The sequence below is a fragment of the Podarcis gaigeae genome, assembly GCF_964106915.1.
Source record: "Podarcis gaigeae genome assembly, chromosome: 4".
NCBI lineage: Eukaryota > Metazoa > Chordata > Lepidosauria > Squamata > Lacertidae > Podarcis > Podarcis gaigeae.
This window is the reverse complement of record NC_139677.1, coordinates 28,124,768-28,152,618: the sequence shown is the minus strand read 5'-3', so window position 1 is coordinate 28,152,618 and position 27,851 is coordinate 28,124,768. Positions and strand designations below refer to the sequence as shown.

Genomic DNA, 27,851 nt, shown 5'->3' with positions numbered 1-27,851 from the left:
CCACTAGCGCCGCGCCGTCGGGGCCTGGCCAAAGCGCCCGCCTCTCGTAGGGGGCGGAGCCCCTTCAGGCCCGCCTCGCTTCCTTTGTGTTCACGGCTTCCACACAGCAGCGGCGGCAGTCGGCGGGGCTGTTTGCACGGCGGCTTCTACCTCGCCACCACCCGCCTTCTTTCGCCGGGCGCCTTCGGTTCTCCCGTGGCTCGAGCACCGCCGCCGCCATGTCGCTGGGATCCGGCCCGGAGGCGGGTTTCTCCAGCGAGGAGCTGCTGACTCTGCGCTTCCCTCTGCACCGCGCCTGCCGCGACGGGGACCTGCCGGCTTTGTGCTGCCTCTTGCAGAGCGCTCCCCGAGAGAACCTGGCAGCCGAGGACTCCTTCTACGGGTGGATGCCCATCCACTGGGCCGCGCAGTTCGGAAAGGTATGGCGGGGGAGAGAGAGAGAGACCAGAGACAGGGGCCCTGTCCGTTTCCTCAGGCGGCGCCAGGCCGTCGTTCTGTGCCTCGAGCTGCTGGCGAGGAGCAACGGCCGGTGGGCGCGCGCCGGCGCCATTTTAGAGCGCTTCTCCCGCCTTGTTCGCGCCTTGTTCGCGGTTGCCGCCATTCCGCGCGCGCTCGTGTCTTTGTTAGAATAAGAATAATAATTTAAAAAATTAAAACCAAAAACCCTCCCACGCCGTTAACTTCCTCTCGGGGTGGTATTGGAGAGGGATAAGAAGGTGCCTTGGGGAGGGGGGAGTGGCGCGCGGCACTTGCTCGCGGTTTGTCAGCGCCGGCGAGGCGGCGCCGTTAGCCGGCCTGTGTGGGTCCCCCCCCCCATTTTATATTTTTAAATAATAACGAGCCGAGAGCGATGAATTAGGAAATCCCGGAGGCGAGCAGCATTAGCCTGTTATTCGGCGCTCTCTGAGCGACCTCGTAGGCGGCAGCCTCGGGAGCGTGAAGCGTTTGTACCCGGCCTTTTGCCTCAGCCGGCGCTTTGCGAATCTGTGGCTCTCCAGCCGTATATATTTTTAACCTTCCGTGGGGATCGTCGGATCGTGGAGTTGAAAGAGACCCCCCCCCAACACGGTCATCTAGTCCAACCCCGCCCCTGCAGTGCAGGAGCCTCAGCTGTGGCTTCGAATACTTATTATTTATTGAATGTATATACCGCCCTATACCCGGAGGTGGGCGGTTCACAGAACAAAATTAAAATATAAAACCACAACATACAGTACATATAATCAAAATAAAAACAACAACCCAATACCTCCCCCAACCCCACATTTTGAAAGAGAATAGGAAGCACTGAGAGATGTAGTAAGGCATGAACTCTCTGTACCTAAGGGAACGCCTAAGAACAACACTCTTAAAGCCCATTGCTACATATCTTGCTGTCAAGGGGACGGAGGTGTTTTCCCCCACTGGGTGTAGCAGGCAGGCGTTACTGGTGAGAACCTGCTATGGATCGGGAGTATTCCTGTTCAGGATGGTTAGTGAACGCTCACATTTGGTTGCTTCAGCCACTTACCTCCCTTCTTGAACCCGATAATGTAAGCAAGCCAGGAACGCATAAAAGTATTTGTGGTTCTTTGATTATTGAGCTTAGATACACAACTTCCCACTTTTATTGTCGCAAGTCTTCCCTTGATGCTGCTGTGCTACAGTTCACATCATTTCTAACCCTTAGCCTTGCTGGCTGAAGCTGATGGAAGTTGGAATCCAGGATCATCTGAAGGGCTGCAGGTGGTTCCCCACCTATATGTCATACTTGTCCAGTATTTATTTGTGCGTGGTCTTTGGTTGCTATGCAAAGCTGTGGTGTTTGCCCTGGTACAACAGAGCTATAGTGGCAACCTTCTTTCCATATTCTGCCCCTTTCCATCAAATGTTGGATTACAAAATCCTCCCCTGTTGAATCAAATTGAGAAAAGGAGAAGGCCTCCATCTTGGGATAATTGTGTGGAAGAGATCTCAGCAAGTTCTACACAACTATTAAAGGAGCGTTGCCATCGTCCACATCTGGCTACACAAATTCCGAATCAGAGTTGCCCTCCTTCCTCTCTTATCTTAGCTAGAGAGAACAGAATTACACCCACTGCTAGATTCCACTTCTACCTGCTTTCCGTTGGTAATCCTTTGTGCTACACATGGGATTGGGTAGAGGTGCTCTTGAGTTCATTGTAAAAACCTAATCTCACCTAATTTCCGCTTTGGTTTGCCACTTGTTATTAAAAACTCTGTCAGCCACCTGTTCGTGATGTTCAAGTTCTTGAACACCTACGCAGTTTGCTCTGACACTGATGTATTTGTTATGGCATCAAAGTTGTTCAGTCCTAAAAGAAAGGGAGTGTTCTGACTCTGCCTATGTTTGGCAACAATAAATCTTACTGTGAAATGATCCTCTGATAGTGAATGAAGATTAACGTAATCAGGATTCTTTCATGTACACTGGTTTTCTTAGCAGTATCAGCGTTTTCTATGGTTCTGATACATTTTTCTGTAGAGCCCTATCAAAACACATAACTATTTTCTTTGGGCCTACTACTCTTAGTAGAATTTAGTTGGATGCAACCCGAAGAATAGTCAATCGTTAAAAATAAAATTCCTTTTGAGTTTAAGCAAGTACAAACAACTTTATAAACTGACACAGCATGCCAAGTTTCTGCTCCTAAATTATTGCAGCTTCTGTTTCCTTTCTCCCACTCTTGTAATGTTTCTTTTTCCTCATCTCTCATTTTGTCATCTTCTAGTGTTTGCCAAGAAGATGAAACCCTAGGATATTATTAGGCGCCAGGCAAAAACATTTGTCTTCTCCTAGGCCTTTGTTGAATTTATGTATGTATGTTCTTTCAACGTGGGGGGGGGGGAGAGCGTGTTTTTGTTTGTTGCTATGTAACATACTTTTGTGTTTTTGTATTGTAAACTGCCCTATCCTCGGAAAAGGATGGTATATGAAGTAGTAGCAAATAAATAAATAAGAGGAAATAAACTGTATGTCATGCTTTTAGCCTAATTACTCCCTATGTAAGACATTTCTTTGTGATCTTATTTGGAAACATGTTAACAGCACTAACTGGCAACAATTATCAGTTTGCATACCAAAGCAAAGTATGTGTTTACTAAATTACTTTCCTCCAAAGTAGGGTGGATAAAAATAGATTTTAATAGGGCTTATTATAATAACAGTGCAACTGAAACTCCTTCTGAACCAGGCAGGGATGGGTTGGATTGGGTAGAGGAGTCCCTCAGGCAGGCCTTCCGGCCTCTGCCTGTAAAGTGACACTGCCATCATTCTAGTGGCATGGAGTTCCCATTTCTGCCTGCAGAACACAAAGGCAGATAAAAGTGCCACCAGTGGAATGTTTAGACAGCCTACAAAAAGACTGACAATGGACTATGGGGGGGGGGGTTGAGCCCTACAGGGGAATCTGCTGGATCTGAAGCCAGCCCCCACTACCATCACATTATGGCATGGGTCAGCAAACTAAGGCCCAGGGGCCAGATCCAGCCCAATTACCTTCTGGATCTGGCTTGTGGACGGTCCGGGAATTGCGGACGTGGGGATTCTGATCATTCGGGCTGCGCCATTCCCACCCCCTCTCACACACCACGGCGGTGCCTCCTCCCTCCATCCACCTGGCTTCTCCTCGCCCTGCCTAGAGAAGGAAGGGGGCTGGGCTTTGTTGAGCTGCAGATGGCTGAGCGCCATTTTAAGCAGCCCCTCTACAGAGCTAGCCCTTTTGCACCGCTCATCATCCCGCCACTCATCCCTCCGCCACCCCCAGCCCCTGCCACTCGCAAGGCACAGGTCAGCAGCCACTGGGGCTCGTCCGGTTCTGTGGAGAAGGGAGGGTTGGGTCGGGTTGTTGTTTCAAAATATAGTCCGGCCTCCCACAAGGTCAGAGGGACAGTGGTCCAGCCTGCGGAAAATGTTTGCTGACCCCTGCATTATAGCATTGAGCCCAATGCAGGCCCAATTGCTGTGTCAGCTGCAGGCTTTCAGAAGGTCATAATATGCAGTAGCATTCTGTTGCAGATTCTACTTCTAAATGTATTAACTATATTTTGTACCAGAGACTAGAAGTCTTTGCAATTTGCTCATAAGCTGTAGTTATTAAAACTTTTATCTGCTGCATATGTGCAGGTTTTTAAAATGTACATTTTAAAGGAAACTATGAACCTGTCCAATAACCATTGGTCTACTTTTTCTGAAAAGTTTTATGTATTTAATCATTGAATAACTGGTCTTGGTTGCTTATGTACAAAGAACAGTACCCCCCCCCCCATGTTTCTGCCCACCCTTTTCGAAAGAGCATACAGTCCTATAAAAGGTTTGTGGAGTTGTAGTGGATCACACACACACTCCAGGCTCTGATAGCATTAGTTAGAAATCAACATGCCCTGGGATCCATTATGATTCGATATAGGTTCGATATATATTGGTGTTAACATACACTTCATTTAGGATTGCGGGTGGCGCTGTGGGTAAAACCTCAGTGCCTAGGACTTGCCAATCGCATGGTCGGCGGTTCGAATCACCACAGCAGGGTGCGCTCCCGTTGTTTGGTCCCAGCGCCTGCCAACCTAGCAGCTTGAAAGCACCCCCGGGTGCAAGTAGATAAATAGGGACTGCTTACCAGCGGGAAGGTAAATGGCGTTCCGTGTGCTGGCCACGTGACCCGGAAGTGTCTGCAGACAGTGCTGGCTCCCAGCCTATAGAGTGAGATGAGCGCACAACCCTAGAGTCTGTCAAGACTGGCTCGTACGGGCAGGGGTACCTTTACCTTTTTACACTTCATTTAGAAAGTATCTTAAGTATAATGGCAATCAAATTACTCATGATTAAAAATCAAATGTCTGTCCATAATGGTTCATGTTTGGCTCTTTTTGCATTGCTTCAGTTTCTGCATTGTGGAAAAAAAGCAAAGATGGCACTAACAAAGCAGACAAGACCAACCTATGAAGCGTGGAAAATGGTAGAAACAGAATTGATGTACTTTGAAGAATTGGCAGGCTCAAATTATTGTTTAGAATGTCTTTTATTACCCTAGAACACACCTGATGTTATATGTGATGTTGGATGAGGGGTAGGTGCAGATGTGGCTCCCAGTGCACAACTGGGAGACTTAAAGTGTGTTCCTGATTGGCAGTGACAGCGAGCCTCCCTTGCCAAAGTGTAGCCAGCTTATTGGCAGTGAGAGCAACCCAGCTGGAATCAGCTGTGCTATTGAGTCTCTCACCTAAGCACATACCAGCTGGCAGATGCTCACTTCTAGCTTCCTGGAATCTGCAGCACTGCTAACTTCCACATGATGAATTCAATAGTACAGCCAAGTGGAGCTGGAACTGAGCACTGCCAGTTGGTAGGTGCTCAGTTCAAGTTCAATTTTTCTGCAGACGTCAGCTCCAGATAGCTCTGCTCAGCTCTTTGAAGTGCTGCCATCACCTGATGATGTGCCGTTCAATGATTGACAGGTGTCGTCCCCCCCCCAAAAAAACCCTGTCAAGTTTGGCCCACAAGGGGTATGAGGAATAAGGTTCTGTCCTACCAGCCAGATCTAGCTTCCCACCCCTGGCCCTAGGGGAATTTCAACAGCATTAAAACTAACATACAAACCATAATCAAACACACAAACAATATTTGGTAATTTCTCATTTCCTTTCATATATATCTGCCTACATATATATTTGCATTCTTTTGGCTTTAAAAAATGCTCATTCAAATATTGCCTTCTCTTGGTGACCTTTTATCTAGTTTGGAAATGAGTATTCTGTGGCTACTGTTTTTACTGAGTCCCTCCTTGGTGGCAACCTTTTCAGCTCTTTCCTGGGAGTAATATTGCTTTTGAGTAAACATGTATAGAATTCCTCTGTAAATTTCATAAATACGTAAAATAGTCTGATTTCACATGCAAACTTATAGCAACTTACGGTATATATTTTATGTTATGTTCTTGTAATGAAAAACCATGGCTTATTTTTATATCTGAGAAGCTTTATGGTGAACAGGAATTGGCCACAGATTGTTTTAACTGTTTATGCGATATCAGGTTAATACAATGAGCTGTTTATATGACACCATGTTAATACAGTGATGTGTATAATTAAACATGTGCTTTTTCTGTTCTTTGTTTCTTTCTAAAGCTGGACTGTTTAATGCAGTTAGTGAGAGCGGGAGCTACTGTTAATGCCTGTACAACACGTCATGCCCAAACACCAGCCCATATTGCTGCTTTCGGAGGACATCCTCAGTGCCTCATCTGGTTAATTCAATCAGGAGCCAACATAAACAAACAGGTATTGATTTGGATTTCCCCCCTCTAATCTTATGCTGTAATTGTCAAACTACTGTACACTCATAAGATTTTCAGGTTTGTGACTCACGTTGTTTGAATATATCCTTAAGAGAGGTATTTCAGTATCCTGGATAAGCTGTCTCTGTGGATTTGCTCCTGCTTGAATGACCTATTTCAGAAGGTGATGCTGGGGATCATTACTGCACCAGCCCATGGTTGTCATCTCCCGTGCCATTCAATACCGGCATCAAATGGTTAGGACATGTTATCTGGCATGGGCTGAGGTGTCATCAATCTGCAGATGACACCAAGCTATACACATCCTTTTACATCATATCCATGTGACACAGTGGTGTTGTAAACTACTACAGTCCATGGTTATGGACTGGATGAGGGCTGAAACAGAGACTCAGTCTAGACAAAATAAAGATATTGTGAATGGGCACTATTCTCATGATCTTCAACTTGTTTTGGATGGGGTTTCACTTCCTCTAAAGCAGTGATGGCCAAACTTTGCCCTCCAGCTGTTTGGGGACTGCAACTCCCATCATCCCTAGCTAACAGGACCGGTGGTCATGGATGATGGGAATTGTTGTCCCAAAACAGCTGGAGGGCCAAGTTTGACCATCACTGCTCTAAAGGATACTGAAACTTGGATGTGCTCCAGCTGCCTCACTTTTGAGGTACAGGTGACCCCAGTGAATTAAAGTGTCTTTTATCCTCTTCATTTGACATGCAAACTGTGGTGCTGTCAAAACAGAGAGAGGTAAAAATTTTAGCTTGTCCAAAATAAGTGGTAGGAAGTTGATGCTTCAAGACACTTGGGGCTCTTTGAAGCAGTAGTTTTATTTATGTATTGTTTAAATATACCGTATTTTTTGCTCTATAAGACTCATTTTTCCCTCCTAAAAAGTAAGGGGAAATGTGTGTGTGTCTTATAGAGCGAGTGCAGGCTGCGCAGCTATTCCAGAAGCCAGAACAGCAAGAGGGATCGCTGCTTTCGCTGCACAGCGATCCCTCTTGCTGTTCTGGCTTCTGGGATTTTTTTTTCTTGTTTTCCTCCTCCAAAAACTAGGTGCATCTTATGGTCTGGTGCGTCCTATAGAGAAAAAAATACGGTATATACTGCTTTTCAGGTATTAAAAAAATAGTCATCATAGGCCGTATCAGCTGGGGGTTGATGATATGTAGCTAATAATCTTTGGAGGTCTACATGACTCATATTCTACCTGCCTCTGGTCAAATATTTGCACATCTGTCCTATAGTCAGTCCAAGTCGCTTTGCTAATCTGTCATTACCCATTTTTTGTCTTCAGTCCAAGAATTCTTAGCTTAATCTATACATATTTTGTATTAATCTGCTATATATTTTCCCCCAGGATTATGGTGGTGAAACTCCTATTCACAAAGCAGCCCGGTCTGGTAGTATGGAGTCCATAAGTGCCCTTGTGGCTCACGGAGCTCAAATAGAGTAAGTAAGGTTTGGAGATATTTTGAGTAGTTGTGTGTCTAGTTAACTAACATAGAGCAGTAAACTCAGGTATTAACTGAGAAACGCAGAACAACAGGCAACTAATTGAGATGATTTCAATTAGACATGTTGAATTATGCTAAGTATTGTACCTTTAACATGTCTTGTAACTTTACACATTTTACAGTGCAATCCTATACACATTTCCTCAGAAGTAAGTTCCACTGTATTCAGTGGCCTTTTACTCCCATGCAAGTGTGCATAGCATTGCAGCCAAAAGTGAAATCAATGTCTGTCATCCATGAAAGAGTGCATTTTTAAGTTAACACTATTAATTGCACTTTGTAGAATAAGCTATTAAGTATTTAAGAGCCTATAGCTATATTTAAAATATGACAGACCAATTAGTTATTTGTTAGAATAGAATTTTAGGTATGCACATGAGTAGGATTGGTAGTGTTTCATAGTAAGTTCTGTTCTTGCACTTTTAACTTTTTCTTTAAAGGTACTGTGTTCTTCAAAACATTCAGAAAATCTCACAAACAATGGCAACATACCGCATGGACAAATTGGATGCACTGTTCACTAGAACTGTTGAGTATAAGCTGTATGGCTTATAATATAAATGATGTTAGCTTTTTCTCTTACAGCTAGTTTTAGTATTTAAATAGTACTTTGTATCTTAATCTGAAGTATAAACTTTCCTTTTAGTACAATAAGAGTTTGGTGCTTGTTTAACCCTTTGGTTTCCATTTATTAAATCGGCTAATACTGAAACTCAATAGAGAGATACCTTAAATCCTCTTACACATTTTATAAGTTATTCAACATAATGGTCTTGCTCAAAAAGTATATATTTCATAGGTCTTCCATTGAATTATTCTAATAAATTCTTTAGACCTGTCCAAAATCTTTGGTCTTACCTGAAATTTGGTAAGTTTTTTCTCTCTCCCCCCCCCCCCGCCAGTCTATACCCTTTTTAAAACATGAAATATTCTACTGAAGTTTTCAAATGCGGATGCCTAAATAGAGCCACATCTCAAATGGAGGACAAAAATTTATCTTAAATAGAAAACCTGACAATACAAAAATGGAGATAGCAGGAAGATATAGAACTTACTGTGTAAGATAAGTTGTTTGAAGTAATGCTTGGGGGAAATAAAATAAGACCTATATAAAGTAAAATTACTGTATTTTGTAAGGACTGTGTTTCAGAATATAGTTGCTGTTAAATATATTTGCTGTACTTTCAGACATTACATAGCAAGCAGAGCACTTACTAGCACTCATTGTTCGTGCCAACTTAATACATTTAGCTTTTCTCTGGCTTTTTCCTTTGTTGGTTTCTCCATTAGGCCCACAATCTTGACTCCATAGAATCATAGAATTGTAGAGGTGGAAGGGACCCCAAGGGTCATCTAGTCCAACCCTCTGCAATGCAGGAATTTCAACACTCGGTCCCCAGTTATCAAATCATCAGTGATTTGTGATAAATGGCAACATGCAAGTAACTTTTGAGTGTGAGCAAAGCGTCTGTTCTTACCAAATGATTTATTTAAAAAGTAAATTTCTAACACAAGCTTAGTTACCCTTCTTCCTTTCTGTGCTGTTTTAGTTTTAGAACACGATAAATCCTTGGGGGTCTAAAAGAACCTCAATAGATAAGACATGAGATTCAATTACTGTAAGGTTACTCAGTAGATTAATTTTTAAAAATCATTCCAGGCTCCAATTTTCTATCCCCTTTTGTCAGAATATACGTTCATTCTGTCTGGGTTTTGACCATTGGTGGCCCCTTAGTACAAAGCACCTTGAGTTTCCTACATGCTGGGTTATATATGTACACACCTGCTCATCTCAGGGAGCAGTTCTTTAGAACAATGGTGTTTGGTAACAACCAGCTTTGTGTTTGGCAAGCATGGAAACATATGGAATTAAATTGTTTCAATAATGTGATATCTGAAAGTACTAAAACTTCCAAATATGCAAAGCAGCCATTTTTTTAATCAAACATTAATTTGATGCCTACTGTCATAATAATAAATTTACTGATCTACCTGCGAACATTTCAGTTTGCTTTTGTTGTGGCAGTAGTAATGCAAAGAATCTGTATAGTATAAACATGCCAGGCATTACGTAAGCAAGATTCGTGTTGGGCATATAAGGAGCTATACATAGGCGGGTGGTTGAAAAAACGCATCAGCACTACTAGAACGATATGAGGGTTTCAGTTCTCAGTTCTAGTTTTCAGATCTAGATGTTGAAAATAAAGATGTTCTCATTAGGTACTGCAAGGTAATTGGCAATATAGGTATCCGCTTTGAAAACTGAAGTTTAAGAGGTGGTCACATTGCACAAGATAATAAGTGAGTTAAAAAACAACAACACACTCCATACTTTTTTGTCTTGCCTAACTTTGTTCTGATCACAAATATTCAGTACAGTAATGCTATTCAAAATGGCTTTTGCAATGTGTAAATTGTATTATGATATATCAGTAGAATTCCTCCACTGAATTCAACCTTGGTTTTATGTGGAGCTTAATTTTAACCATACCTAAAATACTGACATTTAAAAAAAAGATTGGGCAAAATGCATTTCTGGTATCTTCATATAACTTTGTTTGCATAGGCAGATATATAAATCTGTCATTTTGGAAACATGGATTAAAAATACAATACAGTAATGCACATTCACGCCCTCCCAGCAGATGTCAAAGCGATAAACAACTACCTGACATTCAGAAGACATCTTAAGGCAGCCCTGTTCAGGGAAGTTTTTAATGTGTGACATTTTAGTGTATTTTTGGTCTCTCTGGAAGCCGCCCAGAGTGGCTGGGGAAGCCCAGCCAGATGGGCGGGGTACAAATAAATTATTATTATTATTATTATTATTATTATTATTATTATTATTAGGCCTGAAATGAACACACATCCAAGGCTTTATTGTCTTTTTCATGGTGAAAAATATTGTAATGTTAAATTCACATTACAGTGACATTTCATAATTGAAATACTGTTTTAAAGCATGGCTATTTTGCTTGCTTTAGCATTTTTATGTTTTACTAATAACATTTTTGCCAGTTTAATTGGGAATGGGAGGCTCTTAGCCTGAAACTTTTAATCAATTCCAATTTAAAAAACAACAACAACAAAAACCCTAGCAATTCTGAAATAAGCCGATTAAAATAAGAAAGTGTTGCTTTCCCTAATGCTGAAGTTGGATCCCTTGAGTTGTGTATATTTAATAGACAGCAATGTTAAATGTACCCCAGTGGAAAATATTTTGATGTGTTTTGTTGGATTTTACCTTCTCATTTTAGCTGGAGCATATTCTGTGCACTGTATACCCAACAGATATAAACATGGTTGCTCCTTTAACTTTGGTTCAGTGTTCATGGACACAAGAAGAAGGGACGCAGGTGGTCCTAATGTCCTCATATAAATAAAAGGTTTGAGGTGTAACTTTTTAATGTGGATACATAAAGTGACTTGATTTGAGAACTGCATAATGACAATTATTTGTGCATTTTACATATTTAATCTTGTACCAGCGCATGTACAATTTTGGTGCCATGTTTTCTTTTGCCTTTCTAGTGTAACATCAGTGAAAGTCAATAAAAATATATTTTTTAAATCTACATTTTTATAACATAGCTGAAGTATGTGTCTGTAGGTAACTGAGTGTATGTAGCATTAAACAGGAGAAGATCTCTCATCACTTTCCTGCAGTTTCTGTCAAGGTTCTTACATCTTGTATTTCTTCTAGAAATGAAAGACGGTGTATAAATTCTTTTAATTATAACTACAATATATCTTCTGTTCACCACATCTTCAAATTGAAGGATTGCTTCATCTGTGTAGACTACTTCAGAGCTGCAACAGTTCAGTTGAGCTGCATTATAAATTTCTGACGAAGGAGTATTGGAATCACAAGTTTTCCTTTGTGAACAGCGCTTTGTTAACAGCTTTAAGGTTTTAGCACAAAGATGGTAGAGATGAGACAGAATGAATTGGCTCGACTCTTGGGTATCCCAGGGAGGAAGAAGAAACACCCTAACCTGTGTGCATATATATGACAACAGGTTCCCATAGTCTCACAGGAGAATCCAAAGGGGTCTCACAGAACAGGAACCCAAGGGGAGAGTACCCCAACCCACAATTTCTACCTAATGCCAAAGCACTACCCGTACTCATGGAAAGCAACCAGCTTGCATCTAAATATAAAACCTGCAGCTACGTAATTGTAACAATACAAATTAGATTTAAGATTTCTTTCTACACAGAATATCTAGAGTCATTAATGTAGTATCTTTCATTGAAAAGTTCATGTGTTCACAACTAGCTGGAGTGGGCTTTGCCAACCACAAGATTGAGTCCAAGACCAAATAGGAATCGCTGTGGTCTGCAAAATACTGCTGGCTCATTACAGTTCTTTTGCTATGAAGCTGACTAACAAGTTTCATTTCTATAGAGCTATTAAATAGAAGGCAGAAATGTGCACTATTTGTTCCATTACAAGTGAAGATTTAGGACCATAAATAGATTCAGGGTCCCCAATCTTTTAATCTACATTTATGAACTGAACAGTGTGCCTAGTGTTAGCAAAGTAATTAGAACAAAGGTGACGTTTTCCCTTTTTGATGGATGTGGCAGGTCTTAAATTACATCAGCTGTCAAGAATAAGCCAGAAACAAGGTCTGCTCAGAGGAGCCATGCCTAATGAGCACAGCAGCTCTTCTCAGTAGGTGAAGCAGTTGTTTCCCCACTTTCCCAAACTGCCTAAGGCTCCTCTACCAGGTCCAGGCTCTCCAGGCACACCTGTCTTTTCTCCTCCTCCTTCATACCATTCCTGGTCTTGGGAGACCAAGGGAAGGGCTTTCACAGCAGGAGGGAGAGGCACTCTGGCTTCTTCACCAGCCCAACTCATCTCTGGCTCTTGGCTTCCCTCCTCTCCTGCTTCTGATTCTGAACTTCTCTCTGCAACAAACTTTCCCTGTTCACTGAACCCTGTTAGCTTTTCAGCTTCTGACAATACCACCTCCCAGTCTTCTCCCTCTGACTACTCATCATCTTCCCACCACCAATCCCTGGGCTTGAGCCTTCTTCACTTGGGGGTTCCCTAGCTGGTGCATCCCACCATTCCTCTGTCTTCACCCATAGAATCCATGATTTTGATTCTCTTCCTCAATGTATCAGCTTTTGTATTGGTTTGTAGGGAAGAGAAGCATATGCAGCCAGTGTTCATCATTCTGCTTACCAGAGGCTGGTAACCTCAGCGCCTAGGACTTGCCAATCGCATGGTCGGCGGTTCGAATCACCACAGCAGGGTGAGCTCCCGTTGCTCGGTCCCAGCTCCTGCCAACCTAGCAGTTCGAAAGCATGCCAAAAAGTGCAAGTAAATAAATAGGTACCGCTCCAGCAAGAAGGCAAACAGCGTTTCCATGCGCTGCTCTGGTTCGCCAGAAGCGGCTTAGTCATTCTGGCCACATGACCCGGAAACTGTACGCCGGCTCCCTTGGCCAGTAAAGCGAGATGAGCGCCGCAACCCCAGAGTCGTCCGCGACTGGACCTATCGGTCAGGGGTACCTTTACCTAACTTTGGTTATTTAAAGCTTGCTATCTGGTAAGAGAAGGATAGCTCTCGGATCCAAAATGCACTGTAGCTTTTATAAAGAGTAAATGCAACATTCAGGGTCATCTTCTGTATTTTCCTTTCAGTCTATTTGTAAATGACATTTTACAAATCCAGAATGCTTCAAAATAATTCCTAATTAAGGGGACTGAATTGAACAGCATCTTGCTTTACATAATGTAAGACTTCTTGTTTCTGTAGTCACTTTGTCAAGATTTAACAGTGCTTGTGTTTTGGCTATGTTTGATATTGCCACCTGAAAAAAACTATTGATTTGCCTCACTTAATACACTCCTTGGATGTTTCTTCATCATATTGAAGTACTGTAAGTACTTGTAAAATCCCACAAGAAAGGGGAACCTTGTAGTTGTTGGGTTTGTTTTTTTTTGTTTTGTTTATTCTTCAATCCTAAGCATATAATATAATAACACTTAGGTTACACAGAAAGTGCAAACTTACAAAAATAGTAAATTATAGCAGATTCAGGGTAACATACTAGTGGGCCAGAAGCCCATCTTTTTTATTTTGTGGAGAACCTGAGCATGTCAGCTCTGTGATTTCAGTTATATTATAGGAGAGTGGCAGATGAAAAGAATTAGGAATCTCTTTCCCCTTTTGTACAGGAGTAGTTAAAAACGCTGCATATACAACTTTGGAGAGAACAAGTTCAGGAATATTGGAATTGGAGGGAAATACATTTATTAGGACTAGTCAATGTTACTTTACCCAGCTTTGTGCTCCGTTTCTGACTGGGGGGGGGGGGGGGAATGCCTTTCTTAAGAAAACACAGTTTAAAATTCTGTCTGCAGTCTTATTTCAGCTTTATGGCAACAGTGAAGGAAACTTCTGAAGGCTCTTAGACTAAGATATGTTAGAAGAAGGAAGCAGGGAGAACATAGTGGTGAGCAGTTAGCCATATCTGCGTATTCAATATCAGAACTTGAAGATCTTTGTAAAGCAAAGTACGGAAGCAAAGAAGAAATATAATAATCCTCATGCTGAATAAATACAGATAAGTTATTTAATGTGAAATGAAAACATGGCACCATAATTATGTATGTTTGCAGTACATTTCTGCAGTAACTCTTTAAGTGAAGTTTTCCCCAATTGGTCTCTTTGTTATTTGTTCGCCACAGTTTCAAGATCATTCTGTTGTACTTTCTATTTTTGGATGCCAAAGGGTTAAAACTTTCAGTTTAGCTTCTTTATCTTATTATTATTATTATTTATTTAATGCTTTAACGGTCTTAGGCTGGGGTCTGAGGAGCCTATGGAAAAAAAACTTGTTCACTTCTGCAGTGCTGTAGCAAGAGTTTTATTCTTTAATCCCATGTATTAGCTACTTTTTTCGTGTAGGCATAGTTGGTAATTCTCTTTACATGCAATTTACCAAAATTTAAAGTAACGGAAGCCATGACTTGACAATTTGTTTCTAGTACATATCATGTTTACATTTCAGAGAACTGACAGAATTACAATGGGCTTCAGGATGAAAATCCGTGCTTGAGAGTCCGTGCTTGAGTCAGGCGCTCTGTCTCATTGTTAAGGTGGTCACATGATGATGGCTTAATAATAATTATGTGCTACTGCACTTTATGTATGTTAATATAACTTTTAATCTTAATGTTGCCTGCAAATATGTGATCCCTTATGATGTAAGTTTCCTGTTTTATGCACCATTGCCCGTTTTTTTTTTAAATCAAAGAGAAGATTCTGAAACTATAAAAACTACACATGTCAATGTTTTACAGCTACGTAATTCGAATTGACTTGATTTTTTCAAGTAATCCTAGAAAGGGGGAGCATTCCATATAGAAACTGCTGAAACTGCCACAGGTGCTTCTCCGAAAACCTTACAGTTGTGGCATTGAATGTTCAGTATCGCTTCCTTTCTGCACACAAGGCATACTGTTGAGGTATTTGTTGCGGTGATTGGTTTTAATGCTAATCTAGGAATTCAGATATAGCATATATAGATTTGCATGCTTTTGCTTACCCTAATTACAGTTTTATAAAAAAATTGTAAACTAACAATATATTAAGTTTGATTATTTTTAAATGGGCATATTACATTAAGAATTGAGGTTTTATTTTCTTAAGATTGTCTCATGGCATTAATGAAGAAACATTTTAAGCTACAGATAAAGTGGCAATCACCCCAAATTAGGGTTTTTTTTTTAATTTAAAAAACTTTTTTAACCCTCCCTTTTTTAGAGTTTTAAGTAGGCCTATGTTTTGTTCAAAGTATGTGACATTATAAGTGGATGATACATTCAGGATGCGAGTGGTATTCAACTCCCCTTTCCCTCCCCTCCACCCAGTAAGCCAGATGCAAAATTGCAAGGAAGAAAAGACTAGGGGCAAGTTTCCTTTTGTCAACTCAGAAAATTAACTCAGTAGACCCCCTATCGCATTTGTATGTTTATAAACCTCCTAGGGATACTTTTTGGAAATTTGAATCATGCCTCAATGATTGTAATTAGCAAAGTGATTAAAAATAATTAGGTTGATGCTCTTAAGTGTTTGCTCTCTGTATTTCCCCCTGTTAAATCAGTTCATCCTATTGGAATTATCTTGAAAAATTGATTATCTGACCACATGTATAGGATGGATTACCCTTTTCCTTAGGTCACATTATTGAAAAGAAGCAGTAGTTATATATATCTGACAGAGAGCAATCTCCTGGCACTTGAGATTCCTGCAGTGAAAGTTAACTTTGCATTTAGGATTAGGTTGAAATTCCTATTGTAGTCAAGGAATATCTACTTGATGACTGATCAACTGGAGTCTGATATGCCCATGAATCTTAATGGCAAGATTGCAATATATTTATACTTAAAGATTGTATGCTGCATCACTGCCATCCTTTAATAGTTGGTTTATAATATCACAACAGTCTCAAATGAATCATGGCCCTAGAATGGATGTCATGGTGACATAGCTAAATGGAAACTCAAAACAAGAAGAGTGAGATCCACAGATGAGAAGACTCCTTGTCAAGACTAATCAGTAGTAATGAAGATTCTGGAAGCAGCACATTGCCCAAGAGGAAAATGGATGAGACAAAGGGGGAGAAATCTACTATGAATGTTACCCTTAGTACTACAAACAAAGGTATACATGTACATCACTGTTAAAGGTCAGAAGATAAAGAATTTAACTCAGATGAAGTTTAATCATGTATAATTATATGTACATTCAGATACCTCACAACAAAAGCATTTGGATTACTAATTTTGTTCAAACTGACCTTTTGCATTTGGAAGGACACAGTTCTTGCCCCCCCCCCCCCACCTCTGAACTTTAGTATTCCTGTTTTTATCTCGGTAAACTCTTGAATATGTCCTATGCCACCCTAGATTAGAGAGCTTCTATTCCCACCACCCAAGATTATAGGTCTGGTTTGGTTTTGTTTTTTTTAAAGCATATAACCATCTCTTATTGCAACAGCAGCAACAGAAGTTAATATCAGCAGGACAAGTCTAACTTCTGTGCTTGTTTGCAGTCTCACATGTTGATCTTTGTATATTGTCTTCGCAGGCTTGCACTATTTCATGAGGGGTAGAAGGGCCATCTAGGTGCAACATTTCAGTAGGGCTTGATTTCTGTTTTTTCTGACTTCGATTCTATTTCACGAATTATTCTTGATGAATAAAACCTTTGTGCTCTTGCTTAAGTATCTTTTCCTTTCCGGTTTAAAGCTCAAATTACGGTAGTTCCAGCGTTATGTGTTACTACCAGTTACGATTTGTTTCACGTAAAAAAAACATTGAGGGAAGCCAACCAGGTGTATCATAGGATTGAATGAGAATGTTAGCAAAAAGGGAATCATTTTGCAGGACCATTTTTCAAAAATGAACAGGAAGACTCTTTTGACCTTGACCTTTTCTTCGTAACACAAAGTTATGTATTTGAGTAGGTCTCAAGGCCTGCTACAAGTTAATGATCTAGATTTTTTGCACTAGCAGGTTAATCTGTATACCAGTGATTAAGTTCACAATACTTTCTGAGTGCATTTGCTTTTTTGTTAGAGGGCCAAGATTATAGATCAAATCAATCACTCTTTTAACATGCAGTATTCGCTTATGTTCATACTCATATTTTCTTTGGGTAGGTTTGAAATAATAAAAGCTGCCTTAATTCTTGGGATTGGGGCAAATAAACTTCTGTGCCATTCTGTTCTTGAAGATCCTCTTGCTGATCCTTGCCTTTCTCAGAATTCCCAGATACTACTTTTAAGCTTATTGCTTTCATCAGATACTACTTCCTTAACAGAAAACATGAAAGTCTCTAGGTGTTTATAAGAAAAGGAAGCTTTGAGAAAGTCTTAATTAGATCTCACACATACCTCCCCTTTAAATTTAGTGGCTTTGGTGAATAGAAAAATGGAACATCTTTCTTTTGAAAAACCTACGCAATTTCTTCTCTTCTTTTTCCCTTGCTCCTGTTATTCCAAGATTTAGCATGTGCTAGTCTGGGCCCCGGGTTAACTTTTATTTGCCACGCTGAATGGGTGACATTTTGCTTTATAAAATGTCCTTCACAAAATTGTACACTCCTCTTGTTCTTTTTTTTTTCAGGGAAATTTTCTAAGGTTGAATCCTTGAGATTTAATATTCTTATTAATCTCCACTCTCAAAAACTCTGAGTTTCCACTTTATTGATTCTATCTTCCCGCCATTTATTTGCTTTATATTTGGAGCTTTCAATACAGCTTTAAAAAAGGCATGGAGGCTTGGGGACTGAAGTAGAAAGTCAGACCCATGGTGAATGGGGTATCTTGTTCTGCTGTGGAATCTCACATTCCTGGACCTCTATAGGCTATGTCTTGTTGCCATTTTTGCAGTTTGCTGCCTCCTGGTTATCCTTAATGCAATGACAATAATCCAACACTGCCCCTCCATTCACAGTTTTGTGTCTAATAGGTGATTTGGATTCTGAGCCTTCTTTCCTCCTCCCAGTGGCCCAAGTAACTTTCAGGCCTAGGAAGGAGTGGAGCTGCCAAGTTCTTTTAGGGGAGATGTGCCCAAGCAGTCCCATTAGAACTCAGGACTGGAGAGAGCAAGTGGAGTGAGGAAGTGGAGTGGATTCTATTGAACCCTATGCCAACCCTCATCTATGTTCAGATAGCTTGCCCCATTTGTTTAAAAACTTTTTTTTTTTTGTTCAGTCGCACACTAGATGGTTCAGTGTTGAATTACATGCTGTAAGCTGAATTAACTTCATCTAGCAAATAAGCTACATTCTTTCACTGAAATCTTCCTTCATTGGTCCATCTACCTATTCACAGATAATTAGCTACATAGCTAAAAAATAAGCTCATGCATCATTACAAGTATTTGGCTCTTCCTGGACTTCCTAGGGAACATTTCCTTGCTATTCTTTTGTGTTATTTTGTTCATTACAACTTTATTGTCCTTTAGAGTATGTGTGAGAGAGACAGAAACTATTTCAATATTTTTTATTGTCAAGGCAAATCATGAATTCCTCAACTTAAACTGCATCTGTCTTACCATCTTTCAGTTTTAGAAGTTCAGAGACTAATAAATCTTTCTGTACCCATGATCATGGGCTAAAATAGTGAATAATACATTACTACTTATGATGTCACAAATTTTGAAATAAGCGGTGAGCTTAATAAAAAGCACAGCAGCAAAATAAAGCACTATATGTGGATATATATGTAAATAATTTATTGCACGTGCATACCTAGTTTTTATGATTAGGAAGAACGGCGATGTATTTTTGTGGTGTTAGATTCTAGAATGCCATGGACAACTATTCTATAACAGTTTTCTCGGGTATTTTGTTCAGATAATTCATTTTATCAAATAAATTAGTATAAGACGAGTTGAATTAAGAGTCTGAAGTTTGTGTAAGAGTTCAGATACTTCAGACCATAGGAAAGAAATTTTAGCCTTTTCAGACATTTAAATAGGAAGCTTTTACTTTTTGTGTCACATGATACTTAATTGTACTGCTTCCCAAACTTTGTTTAGAATACAGATATGTGCTAAGGGATTAGTTACATAATATAACATTTGATAATTTAAAACCCTTAATGGGAATTTGCAAAATTTTCATCACCTTAGTAGAATCAGCAGCAACCACCAGGTTATGTTTATTATGGGGTATAATTCAATATATTTGTATTGTGCAGCTTGAGAAATGCCAGTGGCCAGACAGCAGCAGATCTTGCACAAACCCAGGGCTTCCAGGAGTGTGCTCAGTTGCTCTTGAACCTCCAGAACTGCCCGCTGAACCGTTTCTATAGCAATGGCACTTTAAACGGGGCCCATCAGAATACTAGCCCCAGTCTCCTCGGTAGAGGCATAAGTCGAAAACGATCCTTTGAAGATATGAACAGTGTTGGAATGAAGAAAGCTCGGACTGAAGGTGAGGCATTGGGTTTCTGTCACTTTTGCTTGAAAGTAGTTTGAATGCAGAGGCCCAATTCATTCCTAATGGAAAACCATGGTGGTTCTTTGTGGTCTCTGTGCACTCACACGTGTGGGTTCAGCACCTGCACAGAGCTCATTCAGGAGACTTCTAAAGCTCGCAATATGTGCATGTACCGAAGGGTTTGCCCCCCCCCAAAAAAAACCTCTGTTCTCATTCAACTACTCCAAGAACTGTTCTTGGCTAAAAAAAATTTGGAGGTGGCAGCTCTACAGTAACAAGAGATTTCTGTTTGCACAATGGAACTTTCTGGTTTCCTGCCCGCCCCCCCCCCCCATTTGTCCTCAAATCTAGTTGGGGAACCCTCAAGCAGATGGGGGCGGGTCGGCATATAGGGGAAGGAGAGGAAACAAGTCCCTTTTACCAGTGCAACCCCAGTGTTGCAGCAACAGACACAACCCAAATCTCTGTCTACAGAAGAACTCTTATTTTCCCGCATCCTTTTCTCCTCTCTTAAAAACATAAAACCAGATGCTGTGCGTGCCCCGTGATGCAGTTGCTGTACAGAATGTAGACCGCAGTGTGGTCCACTGTTGTGTAAAGAAACTTGTATGAACTTAGAACTATTTTCAACCATGCCAATGAAACTGTCTCAAAATGTTCCTGTCCAATTTACTTTTCCCTGTGAGTTATCTTAAATATGCTAACTACAGTTGTTAAAGGGACACGGGTAGTGAGGTGGGTTAAACCACAGAGCCTAGGACTTGCCGATCAGAAGGTTGGCGGTTCGAATCCCTGTGACGGGGTGAGCTCCCGTTGCTCGGTCCCTGCTCCTGCCAACCTAGCAGTTTGAAAGCACATCAAAGTGCAAGTAGATAAATAGGTACCGCTCCGGCGGGAAGGTAAATGGCGTTTCCGTGCACTGCTCTGGCTCACCAGAAGTGGCTTAGTCATGCTGACCCCATGACCCGGAAGCTGTACGCCGGCTCCCTCGGCCAATAAAGCGAGATGAGTGCCGCAACCCCAGAGTCAGCCACAACTGAACCTAACGGTCAGGGATCCTTTTACCCTTTACCTTTACAGTTGTTAAAGATATGGTTTCGTCCATTAGACTTACTGAAGTCCATGGGGTGTTTCTTACTTTTGAAGGGGCTGGTCTGAGTAGGCCTAGCATTAAATTCCACCTATAAAATGTTACTGTAGTTAAATAAGAAATATTCACCACTTTAAATCATTCTTTCCTAAACAGGTCAAAGTTTTGGTGGTCTGATATCTGTGATAAATGGAGGAACTGAAGATGATGCTGACAATATGCATGTTGATAGAGAATTTCCTGTTATATCAGGTGGGAGTGGACAGTTTCCTGTTAACCACAACAGCATTCAAATGGTTGAAGATACCATGCAGAAGAGTGGTTCTATTGGACCCAAAGAGATTGAAATATACACAGTTTCTGCAATGCAGACTCCTTTTCGTTGCAAGAATCAGTATGCATATTATCTCTAACTTAATCTTACTGCACATGTCCCAAAGTCTTAAAACTTACTTGCATTGCTAAAATACCTTTATAAGACTTTTTTAAATAGCAAGATTATCAGTTTTGTAGAAGATGTAAGATATGAGGGAAGATGTTGATGACAGATCCAGATAGATGATCCCGTGGTTGTTCCTGTCTAGAGACCTGCATGCTTTGTGCCTTGATCAGAGGTGATCCTACATGCTTCTTGGAAGAATATTCAGCATTTGATTAATGCAGCAATTATTTATTGTAATTAAAAAAGGTAAAGCTGATTGCACTGCCTTAATAATCATCTGATCAGTGTATAGGATTGTAAATTTAGCTTGGCAAATGCTACCAGTTTTGCTTCGAAGGTAGCCTGAGTACATTAAAGCCACAGGATGGGTCCAGGGGCAAGCATGTATAATGAGTCTTGCTCATGACAGTACCCTGAAAGTGTCCCACTGAGTATTGGGGGCCCTCCTGAATGTGGTGCAGGGGGGAGAGGAATCGCAAAACCTAGTGCCTCCATCTGGTTTTCAGATTTTACCTGGAGGGGCATACCACAACCTGTCCCATTTAGCAGGGTCCCCTGTCCCTTAGAACCTTGCGGGGAGGGCTGTTAAAGCTGCCAGAGTGGACTGAAGGATCCAACTTGATATCTATGTCTTGGTTTTATTGTTAGTATTCAACTAAATTGATAGTTAATGGATGCTTTGGGGCTTGAGTTACTATTTGCAACCCATGAAGAAAATCCTATTCGTACTCCTTTGTTGAAGCCCAGTCATTAGTCACTCTTCCCATTTCAAGGGCTGCTGGAAATGCATGAAAATTCATCTCTTCTCCTAAGGGCTTCCTCTGTCACTTCAGTGGAGAAAGCTGCCAAATGCATGCAAAGAGCATACAATGTGCAGAGCTGCTTCAGCTTCCACTGAGATGAATGGAGATGATTGCGCACACTACTCTTAGAGTATGTTTTTCATGCTCCACACAACAATCTGGATCAGCCCAGATCTGTTAAAACTTCAGACTGGTGGTAGTTCTATATTTTAAATGACTTATTGATGCACTTTTGCATCTGGTAATGTGCACATTCGTTCTGGAGAGAATATTTCTCATCTCTGGTGTATAGGAACATATTGGGTTATAGTCATTGCTGTATAAAATGGAAGGGGGCAGAATCTAATGACCCTTGATACTGCTTTTTAAATAGAAAACTAATTGTAACTCTTCACATTGTGTTGTCCCAGTAAATTCAACGTAAGTGTTTATATTGTCATTAGAAACACGCCTACGTGAATCTTACACAAACTTTAATGAGGCGCTTTTTGTTGAGTAAGGCTGTTAAGTAACTTACGTAACAACTTGAGTTGTTTCCATTATATTTGAATTAATGGATGGTGCTCATTGTTGTTGGAACAAATTTCCCCTTGCTGTCCTCCCTATCCCACAATCTGTTTGAGTGTCCCCCAACTCTCTAAAGCAAATTTGGGTGGCTGCAGGGCAAGGAGAGGAAGGGAAAGTGCACTGTATGAGCATTTCTGCTAGCTGACAGTCACAGCTGGATAGTGCCCAACAATTTTGCATGGTATCTAATACAGTCTCCCCACATCTGCTGTAGAGAACTGGGGAATCACAAAAAATTCTTCCTCCTCCATTCTGCTAACAGATGCTGCCCTCTTTTAAACATACTGATATAAAATACTGGTATGCCAAATAATATTTCCCTTTTTCTAATACACAATGATTTTTGGGGGGGGGATTATATTACTAGAATATGGCATTTTGCCAAAACAGGGCTGAAATTGAGCTATGAGGCAAAAACACCTTCATTTTTTTATGAACTTCTGCATGTGCCAAAAGATCATCCCTAGAATCCATGTAAAATACTGACTTGTCAAACACAGAAATGCCCTTTTTACATGTAAGAGAATATTTTACCTTGGTGATTTAATTTATTTTTGCCAAATTGATATTTTTATGTCCTGCTATTGCTTCTAGTCCCATTACATATAAACATTCTCTTTAAAAAAGAAGTATAACTAATGAGATAATGTTTACAGAAAACTCTTATTTTGCACTAACAAGTAATGAGAAAAGAGACCATTGGCTTGTTGCGAATTTTTTTTAAAACACTAGATCTCTATACATTTTGCTGTGGCCATTCATGGCGTTTTTGCAGCAGGGTTGTACCAACTTGAAATTCCACTCTAAGGAAGAACATAGATTTATTCTGGGTCTAATATTAAATATAAAATTGATATAAAATAAGTTTTGATCTTAAGACATGTTGCATAATCATTCTTGCATTTGCATAAGGCTTTTGATATGCCTGCTTTACTGTGTGCTCATCTGAAATTTAATAAAGCAGAGTTAATTAATATTGGCGTAACCTTTAATGCTTTGAAATTCCAGACTACTCACACGTTTAGTTTGTATTTCATAGTAGGGAGTTTTATATTCTAGTTAAGAAGTACATCTAACCTTTTCTTTCTCCGATTGTCCAAAATATTGCTTGCAGTTTTGTATGATCCCCTTCATAACTGATAGAAATGTACTTACATACAACTCCTATGCATCTTAACTTAAAAATAAATTCCATTATCTTCAGTAGAGCTTATCTTCAAGGAAGTGCATGTGTAGGATTGTGATCTTAACCGATTAACATTTTGAGCATAGTTTAGCTGGAGCAGCAGTATGTAAATTTAAATTACACCTTGTACAGAAATTTTGTTTATAAAATGTTTACCAGACACCTCTGTTTCTAAGGTGTATTAGTAAACAATAATTGCCTAAAGCATGAGGCTGTACTGGGTTTGTTTTGACCTTAATTTGGAAATCTTTTAATAAAACTGCAATAAAATGGGAGAGAGCTTTTATTTTGATCAAGTCAACTTGTGGTGACGGGTCTATTTCTTGATGCAGATATGAATTGCAGTAACTCCATATTGAATGCATTGACAAATGGACATATCGTCAATGGACATTTGGACTTCACTTCCCCAGCTCAGCTCAATGGAATGAGTGCCAGGCACGAAGAATGCCTAACACTGATAGCACCTAATGCACTACCCTCTGCTAATAAACATACAGTCAATGTGGGCAATAGTGTTGAGGAACCAGAGAAGGTTGTAAACGGCTCTTCCGAAATGTGTGGCTCTTTGCATCTGAATGGAAGCCCAAGTAGCCTTGTTTCAAGCAGGCCATCATGGGTGGATGATCTCGGAGATACATTGCACTACGGACATTACCATGGTTTCGGGGACACTGCCGAAAGTATTCCTGAACTTAACAGCGTTGTTGAACATTCCAATTCTGTTAAAGTTGCACAGAAATATGATAATACTGTCTTGGGTACAATGTATCTCTATCACGGTTCCTAAAGTTGTCAATACCACATTTTTTGTGGGCGTCGGAACATATTTTGGAAAAATACTACTAAGCAATGTAATTTGCCTGGGGGGGCAGTATAATCTGAAGGATGCAGCAAGTAACAGTTTTTACACGTTGTTTAAGAGAATTTGACACTTGATAGCCTTATGCTTCTAGTTTTGCATGCACAGAATCCATTAGTTATACAAATAGGTGCTTTTTCAATGGAATGTTTGGTCTTTTTTATGACGAGTTCTAGTTTTGTACTTTTTTTCCTATGCTTATAAACACTGTACTTTAGAACTTTTGTTTTTCTCTTTAATTAAGCTCTTTTAAAACTAAACTTTGTGGCAAGAATCTCATTTTTGATATTAGGAAAGTACAAATTCTCTAAGATACATCTGTTGAGACTATGGTAAGCAATATCAGTGCCAGCTATGACTATGCAAGGAGTGGGTGGTGACAGGAAAAGCATTTGACGCAATCTGTTGCCTCGCTTCTCAAAAGGAGTGGCTTTTCTTTTAATAAGTTAATAAATGAACTACTTATAAATGCAGTAAGTAGTGGTTGTATAGTTCTTGATACGTTTTGTTTCATAGTTACATTTGGGTTGCTGCTTTTTAAAAAAAAAATGATTAGCTTTTTGTATTATAAAGTTCACAAAACTGATTCCTAGTATACAACTGAAAGCAGAAACAGGGCACTTTTTCCTTTTGCTTTGCTGCAGATATGCATGCTATTTTACCATAGCTCACAGAATGGCATGATGGCACCTTTTTACTATGTATGTAAATTATTAAAAACAAAACCTGTTACTCGTTGAAATGTTGTCTGGTCAATATATTTCAGCTTCATGTTTTGTTACTTGTATAACATGAATATATTTTTCTTTTTTTAAGAGGAAAAACACATTGCTTTAAAATGTTATATATTTCCAGCCTGGTGTAGGGGCTGTGTTGTTGTTGTTTTTTAAGCCAAATTCAATGGAAATGCATTGTTTGAAGAGTGAATAGATGTATATGCAGAATATGTAAACGTGCACTGCGAAAGCTTTGTAATATTAACTTTTGTGATTTTGGGTAAAATTGATGGATGAAGAAAGTGTTGAACTAAAAGCAAAATCTGTGCTTAACTTGTGTTTGTAACTTTTCGTTTCTAAAGGGACCTTTACAAACTGAATTTAAAATAAACAAGCAAACTCCACCTTGCATTTTAGTTTTGTGTTTTTGTGCAGCAGCAGTATCTGTCTTATGTCTGTCTTTTGGCTGCCAGAGATTTTCAATATGCAGTGACATTAAGTGAACAGTATATTAGAGTTTTGCCAGATGTTGCTAGGGGACATTCCTAATAGGGGTGGAGCCTCCTACTGGAAGGATGATGCAGATAGTGTTTGGGGTTTTTTTTAGTCCTGGCTAAAACGTAATTCAACCTCTGATTTTGCTATTTCTCACAATTCAGGAGCACGATGGGTGCATTTAGCATTTATCAAGGGGAGAAAAATGAAAAACCACAGAAACCCCCATTATGAAGTGAAACACTACACAGCATAGTAAGGGACAAAACTGAAATAAAACATAGTGTGACAATGTTAAGGCATACGGACTTCAATGTGGTTCACTAGTGAAAAGTCATCCTATATACTTAGGACTTAAAACATGTATAAACATATACACACTCAATCTGAGAATCTATTTGGGTAATTACAGTTTCCCGCACTAATTTAATACTGAAATCCCATTAGCAAGGCACAAATGTAAGATACTCCTTCTTGCAATAGTTGTACCTGCTCAAGTATACAGGCTCTACACATTTAGGACATTGTTTCATAGTTGACTGATTCACAGGAGCCCCTGCATATGAAGAGGTCCTTGTGCACTGGAATTTCTCTGCAGATAGCCACATGCAAGCTCTTTGCTGTTGCAGGAAGAAATGACAGCAGCAGGGCTAAAAGGTCCTAATTGGCCATCAGCTTGGCTTGCACATGTGTAGTGCATAAGTTTTTTTAAAAAAATAATGTGTTCTGTCACTCTCTTTTGGTCTTCTGTATCACTCTTGAAACAAGCAACGTAAATAGCTATCTAGTGTATCACTAAAAGAAAGCTGATTGGAATCATTTCATACTGAGTTTACTCTGTATCTTAAAAGGTGAATTCCTTTATCCAAGTGTAGATCCTTACATAACCAAAACAGCACCATTCACGCACAACAGGGGAAGTAGCAAGCTGTAGAGGGGTGTGGGGGTTTGCAGTGGGGACCTGCGTGTTCAATGAGCATGGAATCTTGGTTAACTACTAGGGGTAAAGCAAAAAACCAGATAGGTGGAGTAAATGGAATGGAAGACTAGAGGGTATGGCTGGCTCCTAAGAACCCTTTTGGTTGCCCATGGGATGGGCAGGTGGGACTTCCATCTGAGAAGTGGCAAATATACTTACAAAACAGTTTGAACATAATGTGATTTAACAGTTGGGAATCCCCAACTACCTGTCAGATTTGGCCTGCATACAAGAGAGCTCAGCTTAATCATGACCTGCCAACAACAGCAAATTCATCAATCATTTCAAGGCATTTTTTTAAAAAAAGAAACGTCACTTCAAGATACACAGACGCATTCCTCACATAGGACAGTAAGCCTAAAGTCTTTGTAATGAAACTCTTGAACACTTTCCAGTTGGAAGTTGAAGCTGGTATTCCATGTGGAAATAAAAGTAAGTTCAGCCAAACACTACTGGGTGTTAAAAGCTTGAATAGCTAATAGAATAGAATGGCCACTGCATGGGTGGGAGGACCCTAGAGTTGGCTTGTCACCACAAAATGTTATTTTTGCTTTGCTCTGGGCTAACAAAGCACTTTTGGAAGTCTGTTTTAGTTGCTTCTTGTATATTTGTTTGGAAAGGCCTGGATTAAAAAGAATTGTAGAGTTGGAAGGGACTCTCCCTGAAATACTTTTTTTTTTTTTTTTTTGCACATTAGAGGTATATGATTGCCCTACGAGACATAACCGGCTGTGTTCTTAGATAAATAAGGTATACTATTCATTGTATCAAATTGTAAATTTCAACAGAAGTAACTCATAAAGTTCAACAAATGAACAAAGCAGAAGACCCAGTGGATCAGATCATTCTCTAGTCCAGTGTTTCCCAACCGGTGTTCCGCGGCACACTAGTGTGCCGCGAGAAGTTGCCGGGTGTGCCGTGGGAGG

At 40.1% G+C, this 27,851-nt stretch overlaps 1 protein-coding gene and 1 long non-coding RNA gene across 2 annotated transcripts; both read left to right on the top strand.

The window, feature by feature from the left end:
- The first annotated feature begins 10 nt into the window (after positions 1-10).
- On the top strand, positions 11-25,860 carry ANKRD10 (ankyrin repeat domain 10). Its single transcript, XM_083735326.1, has 6 exons — positions 11-419; positions 6,127-6,279; positions 7,658-7,749; positions 19,544-19,779; positions 21,032-21,127; positions 24,206-25,860. Exons 1-6 carry the CDS (start codon positions 219-221, stop codon positions 24,661-24,663), a joined length of 1,236 nt encoding a protein of 411 aa, XP_083591452.1. The 5' UTR covers positions 11-218; the 3' UTR covers positions 24,664-25,860.
- Positions 8,368-14,654, top strand: LOC310842996. Its single transcript, XR_014563423.1, has 2 exons — positions 8,368-13,017; positions 13,122-14,654. It is a non-coding gene; the product is annotated as an uncharacterized lncRNA (long non-coding RNA).
- Positions 25,861-27,851: the final 1,991 nt, after the last annotated feature.